Raw genomic sequence first — 26,050 nt, 5'->3', positions numbered from 1 at the left:
AGGGAGTTCCAGAGTTGAAACTCTGCTACGGAGAAAACCCTGGCCCTATCAACCTAGCTTTGCAAGGTTTTGGGAGATGCGCCAGGGCTTCAAAATCTCAGGGTCTCACATGTCAAGAAGAGGTGGTCTTTTGGGAACCCTTAAGCTGTTTGGGGCTTTGCAGGTTCCATGGTTTTAGCTTGGGACTACTATGACTCTGGAGACCAGGGTTCGGACCCTTGCTCAGCCGTGGAAACTCCCTCGGGCAAGTCCTCTACAAACTACAAACGGTGTCATCTGCTTCGGAGTAAACCTTTTTTCAGATTAGAAAAAGCCTGTTTAGGTGCAGGGAGACACTGTACCTTCCAGAGATACTCAGAGGTGTTGAGTTGTTGGAAGGGAGGCAGACGGAGTTGTTAGAATCGGCAAAAAGAGGAAGAAATCAGGAAAGGAACAGTATAGGAGAGACAACTGCTTCTTGAAGATTTTTCTCCCTATCTATGAGAACAAGAAGCTTCTGCTTTCATGAAAATGGAAATTCTGCTTTAATGTTGATTTTAGAAACAGTCATTATAATGTAGTGGTTTTGAGTCTGGGACTAGGACTCTGGGAGACTAGGGCTGCGTCTACACTGCAGAAATAATCCAATTTGATACCACTCTGACTGTTCAGTGTTATGAAATCTTGGAATGTGTAGTTTCATGAGAGATTTAGCTTCCTCTGTCACAGCACTCTGGGGCCACAACAAACCACAAATCCCTGGGTTCCAGAACATGCAGACATGACAGTTAAAGCAGTATCAAACTGCATTCATTCTCCAGTGTGGCAGCACCACCTTCTTCTTTTAGGCTGAGAATGTGCAACTTGCCCAAAGTAACCATTGGGTTACTTTCGGCAAGTCACACTCTCTCAGCCTAAAAGAGGAAGGCAATGGCAAGCATCCTCTGAGTGAATATTGCCAGGAAAACCCTAGGAGAGGGTTGCCATAAGTTACTTTTAAGGAGCCAGCATAGTGCAGTGGTCTAAATGTTGGATTAGGGCTCCAAAGGAGTTGGGTTCGAATCACCACTCAGCCGTGGAAGCACACTGGGGGACCTTGGGCAAGTCATGCTCTCTCATCCTCAGTGAAAACCAATGGGGCAAACCTCTTCAGAATAAATCCTGCCAAGGAAACCCTAGGAGAGGGTTGCCATAAGTCGGAAATGACTTGAAGGCACACAACCACAACATGCAAATTAGCCTTAACCTTTTATTACACCAAGTTCATGAGCCTCAGATTTCATCCTTTGCTTCTTCCTTGGCTAAATTAGGGGTGCAGGAATTAAGGCCCTCCTATTGAACCCCACATTTCCAAAACCATTCTTTTTTTTCTGAACTGTCACCCTCAGCAACGTCGAGAGTCCTTGCTTCCACCCGACGCACGCCTTAGATGGTCAGGAACAAAATAAATCTGTTTTTAAGCATCTCAACTGGGGGAAGACACGCCATTCATCCATCCGCCAAAAGGGGTAACTCATCCTGGCAGGCATGGGACCACCTGGAGAGCCAGCCATCTGGGGTGTTTCCCACATGGCTGAGGGGATCTCCATAACCCATCTGCAACCATCCGTAATTTGGAGACTCAGGAGAAGAATAAAACTCTCCCGGCACAAAGGACCAGCTCCGTCGTCTGCGGTCCTCTCCAACTGAGCCACTGCTTGGTGCGTGAATGCAATTCATGTTCATTCGTAAAGGGCAAGAAAAGATTGTTAAAAGATGTTGGAGCAATTAATCCATTTTAAGCCATCGTGACTATATGTCTTCATGCTGGGAGCCCTTTGCAAAGCCCAAACTTTACCTGCATATATTATTAAGATATTTCCCTCTCCATTTTCCTCCTACCCACCCCCCAAAATTAAAATGCATTAGGAAGCAGGATCTGTTCGACTGCCCCAGAGGGTGGTGGACTCTCCATCTTTAAACAGAGGTTGGAAGGACCCCTTTCAAGAACACCTTAGTGGTGTATTCATGCATGGTACAGGTTTGGATAGATGGCCCTTGGGGTCTCTCCTGACTCAGATTCTATGATACTAAGCATCCCAGGCTAGACAAGTTAGTTGCCATTCCCTCACCATAGAGGTAGTATTTTGGAGCATTGCGAGCCACACCAAAATACCCACCCCTGTTTGTGGCACTTCTATCCAATTGCCAAGAAAATCTGCCAGGACCACTGGCAGCGGAAGGTCCGCCCAAATGCACCTCTGCCCCCAAACCTGGAGGTGGCCTTGCACTGGGACTTGTTGCACATACCTTTCCTGACACTCAGTTTTTGACAGATAGAAAGAAAACAGGTGTTCGTTTTTTCCCACCTCTTTTTCACAAGGTACATTAAACAAAACAGCAAAATATCTGAAAGACAGGACGACTATGCAAAAGGAAGAGTGACTACAAGAGAGTTTAACCTTATTGCAGACTAAGCCATGATCTGATTCCATGGTAGAGTGTGTGTATCCTGAGAACATACAGAACGCAAATCTTGCCCCAATCAGGATGGCTAGGTTGTCCCTCCTACACTGAGGATTGGGGATATGACTCCAGCAACACTAAGGTGAGCATAGATGGACCAAATTAACAGTCCACCAGACTAGGAACAGGATGCTGGACTAGATAGTCCTTTCTTTTGATCCAGCAAGGATTTTCTGATATGAGCAGCTTCTACCAAGGCCCAGGACGCCTCCCTTGCAGGCGAAGCCTTGGATGAGAAATGTTGGAGGAAGGGGATGAAAAGACTACGGAGAAAGGTCTTCTGGAGGGTCCTCCCAATCTCTCCAAACCCATTGCCTCCCCATGGAGCAAGGCAAGAACCGTCCTGGAGGGGCAGAGGAAAGATCTGCACCCAGGAGGCTGGGAAAAGCTAACGCAGGGGACCTGGAATGCAAGAGGCGAAGGCTGAGCAAACAACCAGCTGGGACATGTTTGGGGAGTAAGATCAACCCTCCCAGCACTCCAAGATCAAGAGAAGGGGCCGGGGGACTTAAGACTGATTTACACACTGTCTCCTCCTCCATCTTTGAGTGCGCAACTGGGCATCCCCGGCCTCATTCCACCCAAAGCCTCCACCTTCCCACACCCAACACGCACCACTTTGGCATCCAGAACCATCCACCTCCCTGTGAACCAATTAGATAAACATCCTCTCTAGGGTTACTTTATTTATTTTTTCTTGCCAGCCTCTGGCATCTGAAAAATTTAGTGCCAGAGTGGGGCATGACCCACAGTTCTGGCACATTGGGAAGTTAATATGAGGAGGAAGGGAAGGGTAGGGAGAAGGCAGGAACTCCAGAGTTCTCACCTTTTGCAAGGAACAGTTTTAGTAACTTAAAACCTACATGAAGGCACCTTTGCACCTTTGAGGTTTTTGCTGCTGTTGTTGTTGCATGCCTTCAAGTCATTTCTGATTTATGGCCACCCTAAAGTGAACCTACCATGGGGTTTTCTTGGCAAGTTTCTTCATCTTGCCATTGCCATCCTTGGAGGCAGAGAGTGTGACTTGTCCAAGGTGGGCTTCCATGGCCAAACTAGAATTCAAACCCTGGTCTCCAGAGTTGCAGTCCAACGCTCAAACCACTATTCTATGCTGGCTCCCACCTTTACATCTAAATCCATTTATTTCAGCACAGAGCTTTTGGGGATTATGATTCACTCACGAAATGCAACATTCAAACTTTAGGTACGCACCAGATCAAAGTGAAATTGGATGCCAAAAACAACAACTGTGTGTGTTCAACACTGGTCATAAACAGTCAGCAGAGAGCAAGAAATAAAGTGAATATAAAATTACAACAGCGAGCCAAAGCCTCTCTGGTGCCAGCTTGCTGAGACAGGTATCCATTCTCTGCAGAGAACTGGAAACTTACCACTTCTTTTTGGTGGATTGTCGTTCTTGTTTTTCAAAGAAGAGGCACTTGGGGTTCAACTCTGAAGGAAAGCCACACCCTTCGAGTGTGATGCCCTAATTCTAGATGTATAAACTGCGGTTCAGACACAACACACCTTGCCCACACCCAGCCATACTCCTCTTGGATATGAATTCATCCCCTTCCAAACCACATCCAGCCATGGCATTGAAAGCAGGCATCTTGAGACAGGAATGTTCATGAGGACTAGTCACCCTGCAATAACCTTTTTACAGCCCAATAGTAAAAAACAGAGATTTTAAGGGTGGAGTTTTAAAACACAGGATTCCAGATGGAGGGAAGGTCTGAAGCGGAATCAAGCAGGTTAAATTCGGAGAAGAGCAACTACAAGTGCGAAGACAAGAGTCTGGCATTTATTCCAGGTGTGTTACCCTGGAACAGTTAAACCAGGTTGCACAATCTAGTTCGCTGGTCTTCAAACTTTGGCCCTCCTGAGATTTTGCACTTCAGCTCCCAGAAGCACCAACTAGCTTAGCTAATAGTCAGGGATCTTGGAAGTCCAAAATGTCTGTACCACCAATGATTGAGAACCACTGATCTAGTTGACCAGAACATTATGGCCCTCTGCTTTTGGTCTCCATTTGGGGGGAAAATATTAGGAGGCCATGTTTTCTTGGAGGGTCCCTTCTGCTAACAGCAGCCCTCATCCTCATCACACACACATTTCTCTTCCATATTAAACTGTGTTTCAAGCAGTCCCTTCCCATCACATCACCATGTCCATGAGTCACTTCAGATGGGCCAAGTCACCACTGAGCAAGAGGGATCCAGGAAAAGAGGGATGATGTCAGTCATAGGGAGGAAGGATATGAGTTTGGGAAGGGGGAAGAAGGAAGGACAGCTCAGATTTGAGGTAGGAAGGTGTGCATGGGCAGAAAAGGGAGCAACATAGTCTGGAGGGTGGAATTATACAGAGATACACTTTGCAATCCAGTGTCTCTCCGGGTGTCTTTAATTGTGGCAAGTGGAAAACATCAACTGGAATGCTTCAGTATACAAAGGGATCTTGTGATGGGAATAACAATCTCAAAGTGATTGTTCCTAGTCCTAGTTCGGTCAAAGGACCGAATGAACCTAAGGAAGCAGACTAAGTCTATGCAAGCACATGCTGCCAACGTCTTTCTTTAGTTAGTGTCAAAGGTGCTACAAGACCCTCTCTTACACTGTCTCAAAAGATGCTACAAGATCCCTTTGCATGCTGATTTGCCAGCCTATGTCTTTGAATTCTATCACTAATGGAGTGCTTTATTTAGTATTCCAGCATGGCAAGGGGTTGCATTACATGGCCCCTTGTGGTCCCTTCCATTTGTAAGGGCTTGACTTCCATGGGAAGAGGGATCAGAGGGGGAAAAGAAGGGGGGGGGAAGTGGTGTCACTTGGCACAAGAGTGCTTTTCCAGCATGGCATGGGGCTGGATTGAGACTTCTTGGGATCCTTTCCAGTTGTAAGACCCTATGATTCTATGGGGAAGAGCAAACAGAAGGCACAGGACAAAGAAGAAACAAAGGAGGCCAGTTTGCACCAAGGTTCCAAAAGAGAATACCCTTTTTTTTTACATACAATTGCCCCCCCCAAAAAAAAACCTTTACTTTTTGACCCCAAACAGGGCTTCAGTTCCACACCCAATGCCTTGGTCTCCTATCCCCCCCCCCCAAAAAAAAAACCCTTCTGACTGAATAAACCAGCCCCCATCTGCCTCTCCTTGAGGCTTCAGATGAGGGGAAAGAGGTCCACTAAATGCAATGAGGCTGGAAAGTACACACTGAAAAGAACCACACACCCAGAAGGGGAAATAAATAATCTTTACTAGGAAAGTGAAAACCAAGACCCAAGAAAACAGCAAATGGCAGGTGCCTAAGCCCAGGTGCCCACCTTTCCCAGGACCTGTCCTCCATCCCCACCACCTGCTCTCCATTGGGAACTCCCCAAAGTCCTCCTTCTTGAGCAGAAGGCGCATGCATCCCTATTGGATTTCTAGGAGCGTTTGGAGCGGACATACTAAAACGAATGATATACTTGCCCATAGGGAAACCACACTCGCCCATAGAGAATCATTGGAGAATACTTGCTGATGAGAGAATATAGAGGCTAGATTGCTAAAACATTCAACCCAGAAAAGGAACCATAAAAGATTCTCTTTGGGTAAGTATATCCATTGATTTCCTATGGGCCAGTATTCTTATTATTCTCTATGGGCAAGTATTTCCAACCTGATCTCTTGAGCAGTATGGTTTCCTATGAGCAAGTATTCTGCCATGATCCTCTATGGGCAAGTATACTCCTATGATCCTCCTTGGGCATATTCCCTATGATTCTCTATGGGCAAGTATTCTCCCATTATTCCCTATGGGAAAGTATTCTCCAATGATCCTTATGGCAAGTATGGTTTTTTCCATGAGCAAGTATACTCCAATGATCCTGTATGAGCAGTATTCTCCTATTGATCTTTATGGGCATGTATTTTCCAGTGATTCTCTATGGGCAAGCAGTGTGGTATTCTCCATTAGCAAGCATTCTCCTATCTTCTGGGAGCAAGCATTCTTCAAGGATTCTAGTAGGGCTTTGACACAGGTCCCCTTGGGAGCTTCCCTTTGGGAGAGCTCCTCCTCGTTGCTTTGTCCCTTCCTTGCTGCTTAGGAAGCCTGCAGAAGCCCCAGAGAGGGAAGCCCCCAAAAGGAGCCAGAGGAAAAGTTGGCAGGTCAAGCCAACTCTTGGAGAGGAGTGGGATTTGGAGGCTGGTCTCCAGAGAGAAGGAAGGGAGGAGGTCTTTGGGAGAGGAAGAGGAGGAGCCCAGGCTGTGGGGAAGAAGGGGGAGAAGCAGGTGGAGGGGTCTTTTTGTGCCTTGGAGCAGTGGGTGCCCAATTGGGGGGATCCCTGTGCGCCCCAGGGCGCCCCAACTTCTCCAAGGGAACTGTTCTGTGCGCCCTAGGGCGCACAGAAACGTTCCCTTGGAGAGTTGGGGCGCCCTGGGGCGCACAGGATCCCCCCCAATTTTACCCCCCAAAGTCAATGAGAGCCTTGGCTTCTCCTTGGGGGGCTGCCCTCCTTCCCTTCCCTCCTCTCCCCTCTCTTACCTGATCCCAGGAGGAGAAGGCCCCCAGCCCGCAGAGCCCTCTCCAACGAAGGTGCCTCTTGGAGAGCGCAGGGGACTCATCTTTGCCCGGAGGATGTGCTCTGCTGCTGCTTGCAGTGCTCCAGCTCCACTGGCCCCCTCCTCCAGTGGGCTCTCCATCTGGTCCGCCCCGTGCCGCCCTCTTGGCTCAGCCCAATCCCTGCCTGGCAGCCCCACCTCCCCTCCCCACCTCCCTCGGCCCCAAAGAAACCGTGGTTGAATAAAAGGGGGCTGTAGAGAGAGCAGGCAGGGAGGGAGGGACCCTCTTTTGGGGCCCTTGGCTGCTGGAGATGTGTATCCAAGGGGACCCTATTAGACGAGGTTTTCTGGGCCAGTGGCCTCAAAAGAGGCTGAGAGTGTAGCTTGACTCACCCTGCCACAATCAGTGCCCTCTTGGTCTGTAGAATCTGTATGCAGAGAGGTCTTGCAGCACTTGGAACTCCCTGCAAGAAAGAGTTTGCAGCAGGAGCCTCCCCAGACTTAAGCCAAATAGCGGATGTAACACTGGCTCCGTAGATGGTGCCGCCAAGAACGATTTGGATTTTTGGATCATGGTCTGAGGCTCCATGAGGAGGGACTTCTGGCAAGGGATGGGTTGCATCTCACGCCAGTTGGCAAAACGTTTTTGCCATATCTCAAGAATTGGATCAGGGGGCTTTAACTGAGTTATGTTGGGGAAGGAGACAGTATTCTGGAAGCCAAAAGGGCTGGAGAAAATAGGCAAACGACACCAGAGGGAACAAGCCAAACAGTGCAAGGACCCAAAAGTGAGAGGCAAAAAAACTTGCACAAGCAGAAAGTCAAGAGGACACATGGTCTGCGTTGTCTCTACACTAATGCCAGGCATGGGAAACAAGCAAGATGAACTCAAACTGCTATACACAAAGCCATATGATATAATAGGCCTCACTGAAACCTGGTGGGATGAGTCTCATGATTGGAATGTGGAAATAGAGGGTATAACCTCTACAAGAGATAGGCCAAACAGGAAAGAGGAGGAATAGCCTTATAATCAGGGACATTACATGGGAATGTGGCAACTTGGCAACTTTCGTTCAAAGGGGGGGGGGTTGCCATTGCCATTCTCTGAGGCTGAGAGAGTGTGCCTTGCCCAAAGTTACTCAATGGGTTTCCATGGCAGAACAGGCCCTACTAATCTAAAAATCTCAACCCTGAGCAATGCCTTTACCATAATGCTGGCCCTGAGGTACTAGCAGTGCAGATCTGGCATATCTGATACCTGGGATAACGCACAAGGCGAATGCTTTGTTTCAAAAAAGCAAAAGCAAAGCCTGCCTTCCTGGAATTCACATGTTCTGACATGACTCTTTATCTCTAATCCCAGATGTGTGATGATGGCTGGTTCTCCCCCTCCTCTCCTTTAACCCTATTGCTTCATATAGACTTCCCTTTCCCTCCATCAACGACTCCACTCCATTGGGAAGAAAGACTGTCAAAACTGCTTTTTTGGCGTTTGATGGACTCCTCCTCGCTCTGCGACTGAGGAAGCCAACCTACAACCATGTCAGCAATAACATCACTTTTGGGGGAAAGCTGAAAGCATATTCCATAAGGAAGCAAGTGAATAGGAGATGGAGTGGAACTGGCTTAGAGGCGTTAAAAAGACTGGGAACCTTTCGTATGATGGGTGGTTGAAACAAAATCAGTTTAGGTATCGGATGGTGGTTCAGAGGCGCCTGGAGCATCCAGTTCCCCAAAGCTTCCTGAACTCAGAAGGGTCAAAACCGGGACCTTTTGAAAGCAACTGAAGAAGTGGGACGGCGGAGGATTGATCAGAGACAGTCGAGGTTAATCCTCTGCCATCCCACTTTTCAGCTGCTCTTAAAATGTGAAATCGAAGGCTTTCACGGCTGGCATCCATAGTTTTTTGTAGGTTTTTTGAGCTCTGTGGCCATGTTCTAGAAGAGTTTATTCCTGATGTTTCGCCTCTGAAGATGCCAGCCACAGATGCTGGTGAAATGTCAGGAACAAACTCTTCTAGAACATGGCCAAATTGCCCAAAAAAACCACAAAACAATGCTTTTAAAATGTCCTAGTTTCTCCCTCCATCTGCTGCTTTGTCTTCAGCTTACTTCAACTTCTGCAAAATGAGTTCAAAGTGCAAAAGTTATTGCATGCAATTAATTCATTCAGGAGGAAAGGAGAGAAGAAAGATGGAGTCTTGCGTTTTCCAGAAAGCTTAGGCAAAAGCAAACTGGTGCAGCTTCTCCTAGCTAGTCCATTCTTCCTCATTCATAACTTTTGGCATCTTGACCACACTGATGTCGCTTGGCCACACGCGTCCCGGCTTTCGTCTGCAAAATGCCGGAAGGTGTGTGGCTTCACACTTAGAAAATGAATCACCTATTAGTGTTTTCAGTCTGGATTCCTCTCCATTCCCACTCCATTTTGTCTCCTGGGAAGTTACCTGGCTCCTTTGCAAGGCCAGAAGTTCCTCTTGGCTTCCTCCCCAAGTCAGGCCCACCAGGATCAATAAGCAAGTTAATTCCTACCCCATTGAATCCCACAGTAAACGGAGGGCTCCAGTAAGCCCCAGCCAGATAGGAGCAGCTGAAGGTCAGCCAGTCAAAACAGAAAGGAAGAAGAGCCAAAAAAGATCTGTAAACAGAGCAAGTGGGGAACCTGGGACGTTCCTGGCAAGCTGTTGCCCAATGTCTGTATGATTCTCATTTTTCTTCTACTGCAGACGCAAGAGAGGAAGGAGAATGGCACAGAGGAGAATATCGGGCACTTGCCTGCCCTTGTAATAATTATGATAATATGTGTGTGTGTATATATATATGCACGCGCGCGCACACGCACGCGCGCACACACACACACACACATATACAGGTATTAATACAGTGGACCCTTGTTCTCCACTGGGGTTTGGTTCCAAGATTCCCCGTGGATCACAAAATCTGTGGATGCTCAAGTCCCATTAAATATATTGACATAGCAAAATGGTGTCCCTTATAAAAAATGGGAAATCAAGGCTTGATATTTGAAATTTATATTTTTTTGGAACATTTTCAAACCGTGGGTGCTTGAATCCATGTATAAGAAAGGCCGACTGTATTAAGTATATATTATATAATAATAATTATTAATAGCACACCTTTCCCCCAATAATGGGACACAAGTTGGCTAATGACATTATAAAACAATACAGACTAAAACCACTACAAAAGTTAAATGAAAAGTACAAAATAGACGGTTGCAGCTGGCCCTCCACATTTGCGGTTCTGACTTTTGTGGATGTGATTTTTCATGGCTTTGGTTAATCTGTTCTCTCTAGGAATCTTCAGGCCCTTCGGCACGACTCTGCCAGGCATTGACCATAGAGCCACGCTGGACGAGAGAGAAAACACTTATCTAGGCGTTTCTAGGTCCTCCGGCACAACTCTCTATTTTAAGGCACTTTCCTCCCAAATTGGCCACTCTTGATTTTGGAAGAGGATATTTATTTCCTTTGGCGGTCCAGATGTGGCACCTTCGGACCCGAATCCAGGACGGTGCCAAGGACGTCCCTTTCTTCTTTCTTCCTTTGATGTGGGGAGGGAAATGTCTCTCCTTGCTGGCAACCTTTACAAAGAAGGGGGAAATGTCATTTTCTTTGAAGAGGGACACTCCTTAAGGACTGACAAGCGGACGGCTGTCTAATTTTGCTCCTTTCAAGGCAGCTTCGCTTTCTGTTCCTGTATCTAAATAGTACCTCGAAAGCGTTTGTGCTGGTTTTGTTTTTACTATTATTTCCTCCGTGAACCAGCTGGGAAGATTTCCGTGGGTCTGAATAGTCTGTCAGAGGAAGATAAAACATGTTTTATTTTAATTTTAATTTTACAATTAAAAATGTCTCCAAGTGCTTTCAAGATGCCCATCTGACTTATGGCGACCATATTAATTTTGCAAGGTTTTCATATTCAAGGAATCCTGAGAAGTGGTTTTCCCAGTTCCTTCCTCTGAAATAGAGCCTCCAGCACCTGACCTGCCTTGGCGGTCTCCCATCCATGGACTAACCAGGGCTGACCCTGCTTAGCTTCCAAAATCAGAAGGGATCTCTTGCCTTTAGGGGTTTGAGGTGTCTCTGTGCAGGTCCCTTCAAGTGCAGGTGCCTTTCGATCTATTGCAACCCCATTAATTTTCTTAGGCAAGGAATCCTCAGAGATTTGGTTTTGCAAGTTCCTTCCTCTGAAATACAGCTTGCAAAACCTGATATATATGCATTGGCGGTCTCCCATCCAAGCTCTAACCAGGGCTAGCCCTGCTTAGCTTCCAAGATCATGCAGGAATCTGGTGCCTTTGGGGTATTTAGGCCTTATAAAAAGGAGAGCTTGTTCTAATTCTGGATGAGGAATTGTGTTATCACCTGTTGCAGCAAGAGTGAGCATTTCTTCTCACTTGGGTTAGGAAGAGCGTATGGCTGCAGTTTTTATTCATTGTGATTATCTAAGGAAGCGACGAGTAACGCCAGCCGTCTTTCTTCTTGCTATGAGAAAGCCTTTGAAAAACCATAGCCCAAAAAACCCACAAAAAACTATGGATGCTGGCCATGAAAGCCTCCGACTTCACAGACTTTGAAAACTTCCAAGCGGTTTGGCAGTTCAGGACTGTTTGCAATTCAGGACTTCAGTTCTGTGCACTTTGGTACCTTTGTACAGAAAACATTTTCTGATCAGAAAACACTATTTCATGAATATTTGGGGAGTAATTATGCACAAAATTCACGTAATTGTTGTGGATGCAAAGAAGAAAATATTTCTGCACTGGATTGCAAAGAAAATGTTAAAGGGTTTGTTTTTTGTACCGGTAAAAAAAGTTTGCTGCTGAGAAAAACCATTTGCAAACTTTGCAATTAATAACCCCCGAACTGTAAAAATCCTCATGTCCGTGTTTTTTCCTCATCCGGTTTCCTGACATTCCAGAAGCATGTGGATATATAGAAATAATGCTGGCTACTTGCCATAATAATAATAATAATAATAATAATAATAATAATAATAATAATAATAGATGATGATGGTGATGATGATGGTGATGAAGAAGATGAATTTGCAGCAATGGAAGTAAGCAAAAGGGGGAAAGTGGGGGGAGGAGAGAGAAACCAGGACATTTTAAAAGCAGCCGAAAAGGACCACAGAGAATTAAAAGGGACTGTCTATCCCTACCATTTTGAAGCATTTGGAGATTATGCAAAAAAGGACAATTCTGCCCCTGCAAAAAAAGCTTTTGTTCACCTCTTTGGGTTGTTTTTAAGGAAGCAGAAAGAAAGTTTGCTTCTAGAAGATACGATCGCCAATCTTCCCAAACGACATGCAGCCTCAGGCAATGTCTCTCTTGTGGAGACTTGTCTCAGATCGAAGGATGCGACGCTGAAGCGCGAGGCTCTATGTTGCAGTTCTTATTCTTGTCAGTCCGCGGTGAGGAATGACCATCAAGGCCACCTTCGAAAGATAGCCAGTCCTTAGGAAAAAACCAGCGCCTGAGGACAGAAATGTACAAACTCCTGGCATTTCACGCAGCTAGAAAAAAGAAAAGCGTGGGATGAAAGAGCCTGGTTGCGGCAGCCTTGGGTTGCAAGCCTTAGCCCAGTGGTCACAGCTGCATACAGGTGGATGTGTTTTAGTTCAAACAGTCAGGCGCTGGCTCATGTCCAGTCTGTGTTCAACTAAAACCTCTTTCGCGTCTCCAGTTGTCAAGCCAAGGGTCCACCATCCTATACCTGAGCCTTTCGTTTTCTCTGCCTAAGCATAGTCCCTTACGTTTCTCCCTGCTGAAATCATTTTGTTCATTTTGGCTCCAATCACTTTGGATGCTGATGCTGTCCTCTGGAGTATTCGTTAGAACAGAGTGGAATTGGGATTTGAGAGCTATATCTACTGCACTGATCTCACCAGAGAAAAAGCCAGGTAGAAACGCAATCCAGGATCCCACATCACTGACTTATAGTTATGAATGAGTAGCTAAGCATCATCTCCTGGCGTGATTTCCCAAACCTTCCTTAATAGCCAGCAGCCCCAATGGGCGATGGAGGGGCTGCCCAGCTTCGTCTTTTAATTAATATCTGCGAAAACTCTTGCTAAAATGAAAACCATTCGGTCTCAAAGGTGCGGCCGCTGGACCCTTTTTATCTCCCCTTCCTTTTCTCTCTCTTTTTTAATGCGGCGACAAACTAACCTCTTGCTATTTCTTTGAAAAGCAACAGCAACAGACACTGCAAGATAAGTTTTGAAAGCCACCTTTATTTTATCTTGATGGAGGAATCAAAGCCCCGGAGGCTTTACAGCTCCACCAGGACAGATGACCACTCCTTGCCACAAGTGATGGGTCAGAGCTTGCCCCCTTCCCTTCCCTTCCCAAGGACCAAAGAACACAACATTTTCCACATTCCAGTGATGTTCCACTGGGATGAAGCAACACCTTATACACACACACACACACACACACACACACACACACACACCCCACAACTTCAGGCTAAAGGTCAGTCTCTTGTGTGGTCAAGACTGGGAAGGAAGGACGTTGAACTGGACTCTTGGGTCGAGGTTACATGGACCCTCCTTTTCCAAGGCTTTCCTTGCTCCAGTTATGCCTTTTCCAAATCCAATTTTGACCCCAAATGGGGCAGATCCACCAAAATAAGTAGGAATTCATTTGTTGTTGCTTTTGGCCCTCAATTTGTGGCAACCTTATGGATGAGAGACCTCTGAGATCCTTGGTCATCCCTTTTCTCATCCCTTGTGTAAACCCCTATTGATACCTATTGGTATCTGAGACTGAAACTGGCTTGATCTGAAAGAGTGGTTTGCTTACTGGCATGCAGACTTTTGCAGAATATGGGAAACCTACTTTTTTCGGACTACAGTGCCCAGTATCCCCGGCACCCAGTAAAGCCAATGCTCAGGTCCATGCTGGGTTGGTGGATCCTAGGAGTTATATTCCGTCCCATGCTGGAGGAACTAGAAATGCCTAGAAAGGTGTTCTCTCTAGGCATTTTCTAAGTCCTCTGGCATGATTCTATGGTATGCTTCTTCCAGACACTGACCATAGAGTCATGCTGGAGGACCTAAAAATGCCTAGAGAAGTGTTCTCCCTATGCATTTTTTAGCGCCTTCGGTGCAGCTCAGTGAGATATTCAACCTCTGGTGTCTGCATTCGCACTGCGCAAATTATGCAGTTTAACACCGCTTTAGCTGTCATAATGGCTCCATGCTATGGGATCCTGGGATTTGTAGTTTGTTATGCTCCCAGAGCTCTCCAAGGCTAAACATTCCACAAAGCCCAGAATTTCATAGCACTGAGCCATGGGAGTTTAAAGTGGTGTCAAACTGGATTAATTCTGCAATGCGGTAGCAACCTGTCGCTCCCAGGTGACTGTGTTTTTTTTACAAAAAGCTATAGCTCACAACTGGTTGCGCTGGTGAAGGGGATTATGGGAGTTGTAGTCCAGCAAAAGGTTGGTCTAATTAAGAGGCTTTTGCTCACTGCTGAGAGACAGACAGACAGCCTTCAGGCCGCTGGGATTAGCCAGGGCAAGGCTTCGGGGTCAGATGGCAATGTAATTCCAGGAATACACAAACACACACACACTCCTTCATGGCAGCCAGTGTGCAATGAAAAACACACACAAGCTTTATCTCCGCCAGGAGATTATCACAGGTCAGCAGTGCACCCAGTTGGAGTGGATTTCCATGCACAACAACAGCTTGTTCTCTTTGGGATTTGGGTCTCAAAGAGTCTGCTGTTGCAACGTTTCTGCATCCTCCCATCCCGTATCTCAACCACGGGGATGAGCTGTTTACTTCTTTGGCCTTGGCATGGACAACCATCCTGGCGTTGCTGTTGAGGGTTGGATTAAGTCTCTGGGAGATCAGGGTTCGACTCTCCGCTCAGCCTTGGAAACCTACTGGGTGGCTTGGGGTTTGTCATCCTTTCTCAGGAAAGCAATGGCAAACTTCGTCTAGAGATTTTAAAGACCCTGTGTGTGCGCGTCATGTGCCTTCAAGTCATGTCCAATTTATGGTGACCCTAAGGCAAATCTATAATGCAGTTTCCTTGGCAAGATTTGTTCAAAGGAGGTTTGCCATTGCCTTTCCCTGAATCTGGGAGCATGCGACTCACCCAAAGTCAGTGGATTTCATGGCCAAGCTGGGATTCGAACCCTGGTCTCCAGAGTCGTAATCCCATACTGTACTCAAACCACTACACCAGGTCATGACATGGTAAAAGAAAACCACATTAGTGGCATGGTTTGGTAGCTGGAGTTTAAATTCCTTTTCTCGACTTCTTTTTCTGTCTGCCTGAAATATCTGCCTCTCAGGTTGGCAACTGCAAAAGAAGGCGGCAGACATCAACCTTAAGCCTGGTTTTGGGCCACAGTTTGTTGTTTCAAAACACACGGACACACACCATGGACCCGGTCAATAGCTTTTCCCTCCCTCCGGAGCATATTCCCAGCTCCTGCCAAAACATTTTGCTGGTCTCACTCCCCCACTTTCACATTGCCTACGTTTTCTTTTCATGTAAGATAACACAAAGGTCACTATTCGCCTTGCTCTGAAAACACACACATACACAGCCCACCCTGCTGCCCGGTCCAATCTTGGCACAGCGAGCATTGGACTATGAATCTGGAGGCTATAATTCCCTATTCAGCCATGAAACTCATTGGGTGACCTTAGGCAAGTGACACTCTCTCAGCCTCGGGGGAAGGCAATGGCAAACCTCCTCAGAACAAAACTTGCCAAGAAAACCCCATGATGGGTTTGCCTTAGGATTGCCATAAGTCAGAAATGACTTGAAGGCACGCAACAATGACAACAACAGATGCAATATACCAGCGCCCGTCTGCACCCAGAAAGGCTTGTGCTTGCTGGGGCAAAGAAAGCACGTAAAGTATGTGCCCAGAGCCGGTGTCTGGCAGGGCTGCACCTTTGCGCGGTGGAGGATTGTTGGGCGAGTGCCATGCGGGGTGGGCACATGCTCTGGGATTAGAGGCAGAAAGGTTGGAGGGTTGCCAGTCACACGGAGGGCACCTTCCTTGGAGGAATTTCCCCCGCTGGGCAGCCTTCCCACTATGTTCCTTCCTCTCCAACCACGTCTTTTGCCCCCCTTCAACGACCCACAGGTTGCCAGTGGCCAAGGAAAAGTTTGCCATGGCTTGGCCTTGCCAGGCTTTTGGGTCCATCAACCTCCCCTCTTTATGCCCCTAGATTATGAACTCTCTTCTGGCCAGGACAGGCTGCCAAGGTGTGGGCGAGGAGGAGGAAGGTTGTAGTAACGTGAGCCGTCTGAACTTTCAGGGCATGTGGCCGTCGGAGGCACCGGAAGGGTGCACAAATGCAAAAGGACACGATAGTACAGTACCAGGTTTGTGGGTCTGCGTGATCAATGCCGCAATGTGTCCAACAGTGTAACCTTGGTGGAAATGTTGCCTATCTGACTTTCTTGCAGTGATATTCAAAGACATTGCCACGTTACACTGAAGCCATGCGACACTGAGATGTAGCTATCTTAGGCTGCATCCACACTGCAGAAATAATCCAGTTTGACACCACTTTAACTGTCATGGCTTTCTCTCTCCAGGAATTTATCATATGAAGGAGATTGGGAGTTTATTCCATGAATATCCCAGAAAAATTGCATAATTACACGAAACAGTTTCACGTGACATTGCACAAAACCCGCCATTAAAGTGGCCACAAAGAAGCATTAACGCACATCTTTTTACTTTTGGGGTTTCAGCGACTCTGGTGTTGCTTAGTCAATCTCTTCCAGTTGACACCTGTGAAATATTGGAGGCTATGGGGCACATCAGTGATGCATTTGCAGGTGCCTTAGGCGGCAAGGTTTGTGGGTGAGAGGAGTTTGTGGTGTTCTTGTGCATTGCAGGAGCCTGGGAGATCCACAGGTATGTGCATGTGGCTGGGACGGTGCTTCTTATCTGCCTCTATCTGCCTGCAGATACCAGGCTTATCCAGAAGCCCCAATCCCCATGGGTGTGGATTTTGCTTTTCCTCCTCTGACAGAACCCATGCCTCACCCAAAGCCCTACAAATGGAGGCAGCTCTGCCTGGTATCAGGCGTCGTCTCCCCCGGGGATGGTCTGTCTGTCAGCAGCCGGAGTCATGGCTGGAGCCGGCCCAAGGTGCAGCCTGATGGATTGCAATGGGGCGGAGGGGCTCCATCAATCCAGCCCTTGAATTTCCCCATCCCTTCCTCGCATTCCTCGGCCAAGGGTGCCTGGTGCGTGCGGCCCAGTGGGGATTGCACACTTCCCAGAGCCTGGGATTCTCCAAAAAGCAGGCCTGCAAACAAGGCCATGCTTATGAAAGGCATGATGGGAAGGACATGTAGGTGAAGGAAGAATGAGGAAGGAGAGATGTGAACTAAAGAAAGAATGCATAGCAGGAAATAGTGAGGAAGTAGGAAGGTACTTCAAAGGATAAAGATGGCAATATGATGTAAATACATAGATACATAATGGATACGGCACATCATATATAGTTTTATATAATATTTAGAAGCTTTGATGATGGGATATTTGTAAGTTCAGACTCTATGATCTCTGTACTATTGCATTTTGAAATATAGCAATAGCAACTTCATTTATATACCACTTCATACCTCCTAAGCAATCTCCAAGCAGTTTACAATTGTAAGCTGTGTGTGTGTGTGTGTGTGTGTGTGTGTGTGTGTGTGTGTGTGTATACACACACCTTCTTAGGGAGTCTGTTCCACCGCTGTCCGCTGACCAGCTGTTACCTTCAGGAGGTCCTCCCCATGTTAGGTGGAATCTTTTGCAATTCGGAGACATTGCTTCAGGTGCTACAGAGGGTAGAAAACAACCCCCCTTCCATTGTCTATTATGTGGCAGCCCTTCAGATATTTAGAGATGGCTATCAGTACCTCCCAGACCCCTTCGCCTTGGCGTCTGCAAAGCAAAAACACCAGAGCAGCTTTGGAAATAAAAGCCTGATAAGGCCGCACTAATATACATGCAGGAAAAGACAGATACATGATGCACCGTTTGGCGCAACAAGAATGTTAATGTAGCTGCCAATGCTAAGGAGCTCAGGAGTGTGAACGCTTTGGACTGCAACATTACCCCAAATTATAGAATACTTATTGCAATCCAAACTTTCCCAGTGCCTTGTCCCGCAAAGATATAAATCATGGAGTTGGTGGCAGTTTCAGAATAGCGCACACGACCTTTGGCCCAAGGTTTTCAGGGGTCTCTTTGGAGCATCTCCTTCCTTTCTTCTTCTTTTTTGCAAAGGGTTCCTAGCTTTATTTTCCTTCCCCTTCAACTATAAGCAATGAATCCCTCGGCAAACAACCCCTGGACATTGTTTGCTGGAGCCAGAGCCGTTCCTCCTCGCCTTTGGGGTTTTTTGTTTCCTCAGGGGCCCCATTTCTTTCTGTCACGAAAGCTGATCTCTGCGTAATGAAGCAGCCAGTTTGGAGCCAATTTGCAGGAGAGAAAAACAAAAACCTAAGAAGAAAGAGAGGTAAAGAAAAAAGAGCCCAAAGCAGGTGAACCAGCCCTTCCTTGCCAAGATTCCTGGTTGCAAAAAAGTGTACTTCGGTGTCGCTGTCGCTGGTCAGGAACAAGGAGGGCTTTGCAAAACTTGGCTGGCATCACACGCAAGTCGCTGGAAGCTGGTATAGCGATAGCCCTGCCATTCCACTTCAACGGCCTCCTATGAAAGCTTGGGATTTATAGTTTTATGAGGCTCCCTGGGTGAGAGATCCAAGCACCTCTACTCTTAACTGCAAAGCCCAGAATACCAGAATATGGAACCAGAGCCACACTTTCACACTACGCAAAGACAGGGCTGTGACATGGCCTCCAAATGTCGCCATTTGGCAGGGACACACACAACGACTTGGCAGTGGGAAGGGGTCAACATTAAAATAGGTTAACTTCTTTGGGGCACGGTTGGTATTTAATGAAATATTAATTGCAAGTGTCCACCTGTCCTCATCCTCCGCCCTGCCTTCTCCTCAGGAGAAAGCTAAGCAGCGGAGGTTCCTTCTCTGCTGCCTGGCCTTTTCCGCAGGAACAGAGGAGAAGCCTTGAAACCATTCCGTATCTTGGGGAGCCATCCAAAATCCTTTGGTGGACCCAATGAATCCTCTGACTTTTCAGTTTTCAGATGCTTTAAAAATGTCCCAGCTTCCCCTTCCACTTCCCCTCTTTGTCCTCAGCTTCCTTCCATCGGTGCAAACTGAATTCAAAGTGCAAAGGAAGTTTGTCATTGTTGTGCATTCAAGTCATCTCTGACTTAGGCTGAGAGAGTGTGACTCACCCAAGGTGGCCTTCTATGGCGGAGTCAGGATTTGAACCCTGGCCTCCAGAGTCATAGTCTGACACTCAAACCACTACATCACACTGTCTCCCGCAAAGATAGTTTGTATTTGTTTAATTTGGCAGGAAAGGAGACTCTTGCCCTTTGCAGTTTGACATCCCTTTAAATGTCCATGGATCCATGCTGTAGAATCCTGGGATTTGTATTTTTGTGGCATCAGAGAACTACAAATCCCAGGATCCCATAGCATAGAGCCATGGCAGGGGTCAAACTGCATTATTTCTGCAGACTGGTGATGAGTGCAGCCAGAGTTCAAACACTAAACAGAAGCCCAGAAAGTGTGGGAAACATATATTCCTTCCTTCCTTCCTTCCTTCCTTCCTTGCTTGCTTGCTTGCTTGCTTGCTTGCTTGCTTCTTTGCTTTGGTTGTCAATTTCTGTTGCTCACGACCAAAAGAGCCATGCAACACACTTTTCTGCTGCTCTGGGATTCGCGCCATGCAGCAGGTCCTTTTGCAAACCAAGCGGTGCCAGCTTCTCAAAATAGTTGGCAATATGGCGGAGAGGAGGAGGAGGAACTGGGCACAGGTTTCTTCTTCTCTGCAAAGCTGCCGAGTCAGAAATCCAACCCGGCTGCTCCCTCGCCTTTGAACTCTCGCTAAAGTAGCTCTTTGGATTCCAGCCACGGATCTCTTCTGGAGCAAAGTGTTTGAATAATCTGCTCTCTCTGGAAGGAGCCCTGGAAGGAGAGGCAGAGGAGGAGGGACAAGACGGGCAGAATTTCACACGTCGGTCCAAAATAGCTGTCCGGCCGCAGGTTTGGCCTCCGGTTCCTCGTTCGTAATAAGAGTTCACAAAATCTCTCCCCTTCGTGCAGCAGGTGGCACCTCAAGATGTAAAGTTAAATATATTGAAGAATGCAGGGGATTTGAAGTCCACTTGTCCCTCCACATTCGCTGGGGCTAGAAGCACAAGACCCCCGTGGATGTGGAAAAACCGCAAATAACAAAAAACACCTGAGAGGAAACCTCTCTAGGAAATTCTAGGCCCTCCAGTATAACTCTATGGTCAACATCTGCCAGACACTGACCGCAGAATTGTGCTGGAGGAGCTCCCAATGCCCAGTGGAGTGTTCTCTCTCGCACAAAACCCTTCATCAAAGTGGTCACAAAGAAGCATGAACGCACATCTTTTTACTTGCGGGATTTCAGCAATAATGCATTTCCGACACTGCTTTATTTGCACAATTGCATGCAATCATCATTCACGCGACTACTTGCCATTGTGACTTCATTTGCGGGATGCTTTGAATGCGCTTTAATCTTTCTTTAATGTCAAAAGATTAAACCCCATTGATAGAAATGGGGACTGCAGCCAGGGAATTGGAAGAAGATTAAGAATGGGGAGAGCAGCTATGAGAGAACTAGGAAAGATCCTAAAATGCAAAGATATACAACTGAGCACCAAAGTGAGAATCGTACAAACCATTGCCATGTATGGATGCAAGACCTGGACAGTTGAGAAATCAAGATAGGAAGATAATTCATTTGAGATATGGGGCTGGAGAAGAGGGCTGAGGACCCCATGGACAGCCAAAAGGGCAAATAAATGGGTCCTAGAGCAGATCAAGCTGGAAACCTCCCTGGAGGCAAAGAGGACAAAATCGAGGCTGTCATACTTCGGCCACTTCATGAGAAAGAATTAATCATTGGAAAAGAGGATGATGCTAAGGCCTCCTTCCCACTACCTTTTAAACCAGATTCCAATTCAGTTTGAACCAGTTCAAAGGACCCTGGTTCATACTTGAACCAAATCTCTGAAGCCATTCGGAGACGGGGGGGGGGGGGGGGCATTCACTAGACCCAATTATCCACATCTTTTTGACGCTGATTTTCCCCCCGTGTCTTTTTGGATAAATCAATTCCACGCAACCAGATGCGGATCGGTATCGATTTAAATGTGCCCTTTGGCCGGCTGGAGTGGGTCCATTTGAATCACTTCATTTGTCAGCATGAACCACAAGTGGGTTATTTTATTTTGTGACAAGAAAATCCAATCAGGGCCAAATGTAGTGTGAACCATGCTCTGCTACCAAACCAATCTGCCAATCCAGGTCACAAAGTGATTTATTTGTAAGTGGGAATGCAGCCTAAGAATGGTAGAAGGTAAAAGAAAGAGAGGAAGGTTGCATGCTAGATGGATGGACTCTATTAAGGAGATCGCAAGTATGGGTTTGCAGGAACCAAGCAGAGCACTGGAGGAAAGGAGCCTTGGAGATGTCTCATCCGTCGGGTCCCGTGGATCGAGATTGACTATCGACCTGATAGTTAACAACAACAAACTTTGTCAGGTGCGTTTGCAACTCTCCTGCAAACCTTTGGTTCCTTTTGCAACTTCCCCTAACGTCCTGTGGTTGGCAGAGGAAAGTTTCAGCAAGAAAGGCCAAGGGGATCCGGTTGCCAAACTTCCTGCGATCAAAGGGCTCTCCTGCATTTTCAGAGCGCGGCCGCCGCCGCCACAACTACATCTCACCTTCCGCGGCTGTTTCTAGTCATGTCTGCCCTAGAGAACAAGAGGAGAGGAAGGTGGAAATGTAAGGTTTTGGAAGCCAGGTGCATATGTAAGGTCCTGGATCGCACAAAGCTTTCCATCATGTGGAATGAAAGCAAAGGAGTCAGTATGCAAGGGTTGTAAATCACACAGAGCTCTCTGCCGGGTGGAATCAGAGCCAGGAGTCAAGTTGCAAGGCTTTGAGTCTTCAGCAGGTAGACTAAAGAGTAAGGGGTTAGTGTGAAGGGTTCTGAGTCAGATGGGGCTCTTCATCAGGTGGACCTGGGCTGCTGCCACACCGCAGAATTAAAGCAGTTTAACACCTCTTTAACTGTCCTAGTTCAAAGCTATGGAGAGTTCTGTGAGCTATTTGGCTTTCCTTGCCAAAGAACCCTGGGGCCACAACAAACTACAAACCCCAGGAGTCCATAGCATGGAGCCATGACAGTTAGAGCGGCGTCAAACTGCATTCATTTCTGCAATGCGGCTGCAGCCTTAGTTTCAAAGGTCCCCCACTGTATACTGATATAAACTAACAAGGCTGTATCTTGGAATACAGTCGTCCTGCCCTGTTTGCGGTTTTGATTTGCGCAGCCTTGATTATTCGCGGGTTCAGTTGCATCCTCTCTAGGGATCTCTGTGCGGCTCTATGGTCAACATCAGCAGAAGTCATGCTGGAGGACTTAGAGATTCCTAGACAGAACACTTCTTAAGGCATCTATAGTTCCTCCAGCACAACTCTGTAGTCAACCTATGGCAGATGTTGACCATAGAGTTGCGCCGGAGGACCTAGAAATTCCTAGAGAGGGATTTTTTAAGCTTAAAAAAGCATTTTTTTAAAAAAATGTGATCCCCCCCCCCACTTTCAAGGGGGTCCTGCACTCCTAAACTCAATGGGGAAAGCACTGTACTTTTTAGGGTGCATCCACACTGGAGAAATAACCCAGTTTGGCTCTGCTTTTAGCATACTGGCTCAAGGCTATGGAATTCTGGGAGTTGGAGTTTGTTGTGGGGTCCAGAGAGGACTCCAACTCCCAGAATTCTATAGCCTTGAGCCACGACAGTAAAGCCATGCCAAACCAGGTTATTTCTCCAGTGTGGATGTAGCCTTAATGAATGAGACAAGAAAACCTACCTGTTTCTCTCTAGGCCATAAATTATGGGAACACCGATGGAAGTGCAACACTGATCCCTTGTGGAGAGGCTTCACAATGCAACCCAATGTATGCAGAACCCATTCAGGAAACAATATATGAACCTTGCCTTTCTCCCCCTTTTCCGGCAAAGCGCTTAACAGCAGCCTGGCAGGAAAGAATTCAACAGGTGCAGCTTCCGCCTTTCTCTTCCTCCTTAGATAAAGTTGAGGACATGGGAAAGACACCACTCCTGTTTCTTTGCTACCTGGGGCAGGTTGCACAGGTTGAGAGTTACTGTATAGGGTTTGTGGGGACATCTCAAGACCTTTTGCAACTAGAGAGATCCCCCCCCCCCCCCCCATGAGGCCCAGCCGCCACAAACTATGGGCCCAAACAGACCGGCCAAAATAAAGCTGCTTTGGGTCACTTTGGAAGTGTGCTGTTTAAATGACACATGTGTCCCAAGAGGCCAAAGCCATATCTCCAAAGTGCAGCTTTCTTTTGGCCTCTCTGTTCAGGCGCTATATTTCAGAGGAAGAAATGGCTAAAACCAGCTTTGAGGATTCCTGGCCTTAAAAAACCCCTATGAAAACCCTATGAAATTATGGGGTCACCATAAGTCGACAGGAGAGACTTGAAGGGTTTCAAGTGGGAGCCAGGACAGGCCTTGACGATGCGGTCCATCTGCAGTGTCAAGACAGATTATTTACGCAGATTATATAAAAGCGGTGTTGAACTAGATTATTTACGCAGCGTGTTTTGGCCCTAAAAATCTCTAGGTCCTGCCATGCAACTCTATGGTCAGCTTCCTGCAGCAATTCCTAGAGTGAATGTATTAATCAAAGCCGCGAAAGTCAAAGTCGCAAATGCGGAGGGCTGACTGTAGTCCTCCAGCATCGATGCACCCTAAACAAACCTAATGAACAACGATGGAAGGTGAGCACATCTCCAAATCCATGTGCGCCAATCCCAAATTCTTTGCGCTGCGGCAAGGCCTCCGCCGCCAGAGGGCGCGCCAGACTCACCAAAGTGGCCGAGCGAGGCGTGTCTGGGGAGTCAGAGAGAGAGCTGAGCTCAGAGGATGATGGCTCCAGCCATTCATCCAGTTTGGAAGGAAGCTGCAAAGAGTGATGTGAGCATTGGACTATGTCCTGGAGACCCAGGTTCAAATCCCTGCCCAGCCATGGAAGCCCACTAGAATGACCTTGGGAAAGTCCCACTCTCTCAGCCTCAAAGGAAGGCAGTGGCAAAACTCCTCTGAATGAATCTTCCAAGAAGACTCCAGGATACCAATGGCATATATATATATATATATATATATATATATATATATATATATGTCTGCCCCTGGCTTCCACTCCACTAAATGCATCTGGGGAAGTAGACTTTAGTCTAGGGAAGCTCATGCCACCAACTTCTTTCGTTCGGTGAGTCTCAAAGGTGCCGCAAGATCTCTCCAGGACAGGCTCACTTTAGGGTCTCCAAAAGTCAAAATGACTTGAAGGCACACAGCAGCAAGAAACACAGATTCAAAGGCTGATAGAATAAACTGCACCGCTTCAGTTGGGGTTTGATGGAAATCCCTGGACAGTCCAGAGCGGCGGGTTCGAGGGCCTGTTTCTCATGCTTCTTAGGCACCTCAGCCCTGGAAAACTACAGTTTGGATGACGGTTGGCCGTCTGCATTTGCAGCTTGGACTTTTTGTGGATTCGGTTATTTGCAGTTTTGATTAATATGTCCTCTCTAGGAATCTCTAAGTCCTCCAGCGCAAATCTGCCGCAGGTTGACCATAGAGTCATACTGAGGGACCTAGAGATTCCTAGAGAGAACACTCCTCCAGGCATTTGTAGGTCCTCCAGCGTCATTCTATGGTCAATTTCTGCTGGATGTTGACCAGAGTCATGCGGGAGGACCTACACCTTCCTAGAGAACACCTCTCTAGGCATTTGTAGGTCCTCCAGCATCATTCTATGGTCACCTTTTGCCAGAGAGGTCCTGGGCCTTTCTAAGTCCTCCAAGGTGGTTCTATGGTCAACCTCTGCCAGTTCCTGACCACAGGGTTGTATTGGATGCTCTAGAGCCCTGGTTGACAAACTTTGGTCCTCCAGGGGTTTTGGACTTCAACTCCCAGAAGCCCCAGCCAGCTCTGCCAACAGCAAAGTCCAAAACATCTGGAGGACCAAAGTTGCAAGTTCCCCCTAATAACTCGGGGAGGGGCGTGGCTTCCCGCGGCCCCGCCTCTCAGTGGGCGTGGCCTTCGGCGCCGAGGCAGAAGGAGCGGCCAGTCGGAGCAGCGCTTCGCAGCGAGCGGCGCTTGGCGAGTGGGGCTCCGGAGCAGCGGTTTCCTCGGGAGGAGGTGACTCCGGATCGGGAAGAGGCTGTGCCTCCGAGGGACCCCCGACCCCCCATGGGCGACCCCCGGACTCCCCTCGCCCCCTTCTCCCTCGCCTTCTTCGCCTGCCTTGGGCCAGGTAGGGCCGGACACGCCGACGCCGCTCTCGGCCGCCCGATGAGACGGAGGACGAGGAGGGGAACGGCAGGGGGCTCTCCAGCCTCTCTGCACCTAGCTCCTCCGGGTCTCTCATTCCTGGGGTCTCCTCTCCCCCTTTTTCTCAGGGGTCCCCTTCTCTCCTCCCCGCCATTTTGGGGGACCCTCTCCCTTTCCTCTCCAGCCCTCTTCCCCCCCCCTTTTTCCTCCGGCCCCTTTTTTTCGGGGGGGGGTCTCCTTCTCCCGCCCTTTTTGCCCCCTCTTTCCCTCAGTGACCCCCCTTTCCTCCCCCTCCTCTCCAGCCCTCCCCCGTTTTTGACTTTCTTCAGGCCCCTCTTTCCTGAGGGGGCTCTATCTCTTCTCATTCTCCCCACCTTTTGGGGGGGGGGCTTCCCTGAGGGAACTCCCCCTCAGCCCCCTTTCCCCCTCTTTCCTCCCCTCCAGCCCCCCTTTTGCCCCCTCCCCCTCTCTCCTCCTACCCTCCATTTTCAGGGGGACACTCCCTTCAGTGCCCCCCC

At 47.8% G+C, this 26,050-nt stretch overlaps 2 protein-coding genes across 6 annotated transcripts in view; one reads left to right on the top strand and one right to left on the bottom strand.

The window, feature by feature from the left end:
• The window catches only part of BCAM (basal cell adhesion molecule (Lutheran blood group)), a 135,963-nt gene that overhangs the window by 38,672 nt on the left and 71,241 nt on the right, over positions 1-26,050 (bottom strand). For 2 of the 3 annotated variants that reach the window (XM_042440609.1, XM_042440611.1), the window contains exon 1: positions 7,010-7,155. The exons of the other annotated variant lie outside the window; for it this stretch is intronic. The gene's annotated coding sequence lies outside the window, so the exon portion shown is untranslated. Of the gene's footprint in view, positions 1-7,009; positions 7,156-26,050 lie in introns of those variants that run through there. 3 annotated transcript variants of the gene reach the window in all.
• The window catches only part of NECTIN2 (nectin cell adhesion molecule 2), a 60,811-nt gene continuing 60,090 nt past the window's right edge, over positions 25,330-26,050 (top strand). For all 3 annotated transcript variants that reach the window (XM_042440614.1, XM_042440612.1, XM_042440613.1), the window contains exon 1: positions 25,330-25,515. In XM_042440614.1, the coding sequence (XP_042296548.1) occupies positions 25,452-25,515 (64 nt within the window). In that variant the 5' untranslated portion in view covers positions 25,330-25,451. The remainder of the gene's footprint in view (positions 25,516-26,050) is intronic.

This window comes from Sceloporus undulatus, chromosome 9 (genome assembly GCF_019175285.1).
Source record: "Sceloporus undulatus isolate JIND9_A2432 ecotype Alabama chromosome 9, SceUnd_v1.1, whole genome shotgun sequence".
In the NCBI taxonomy this organism is placed as follows: domain Eukaryota; kingdom Metazoa; phylum Chordata; class Lepidosauria; order Squamata; family Phrynosomatidae; genus Sceloporus; species Sceloporus undulatus.
Note: the sequence above shows the minus strand (reverse complement) of the source record. Positions and strands in the feature narration are given on the sequence as shown.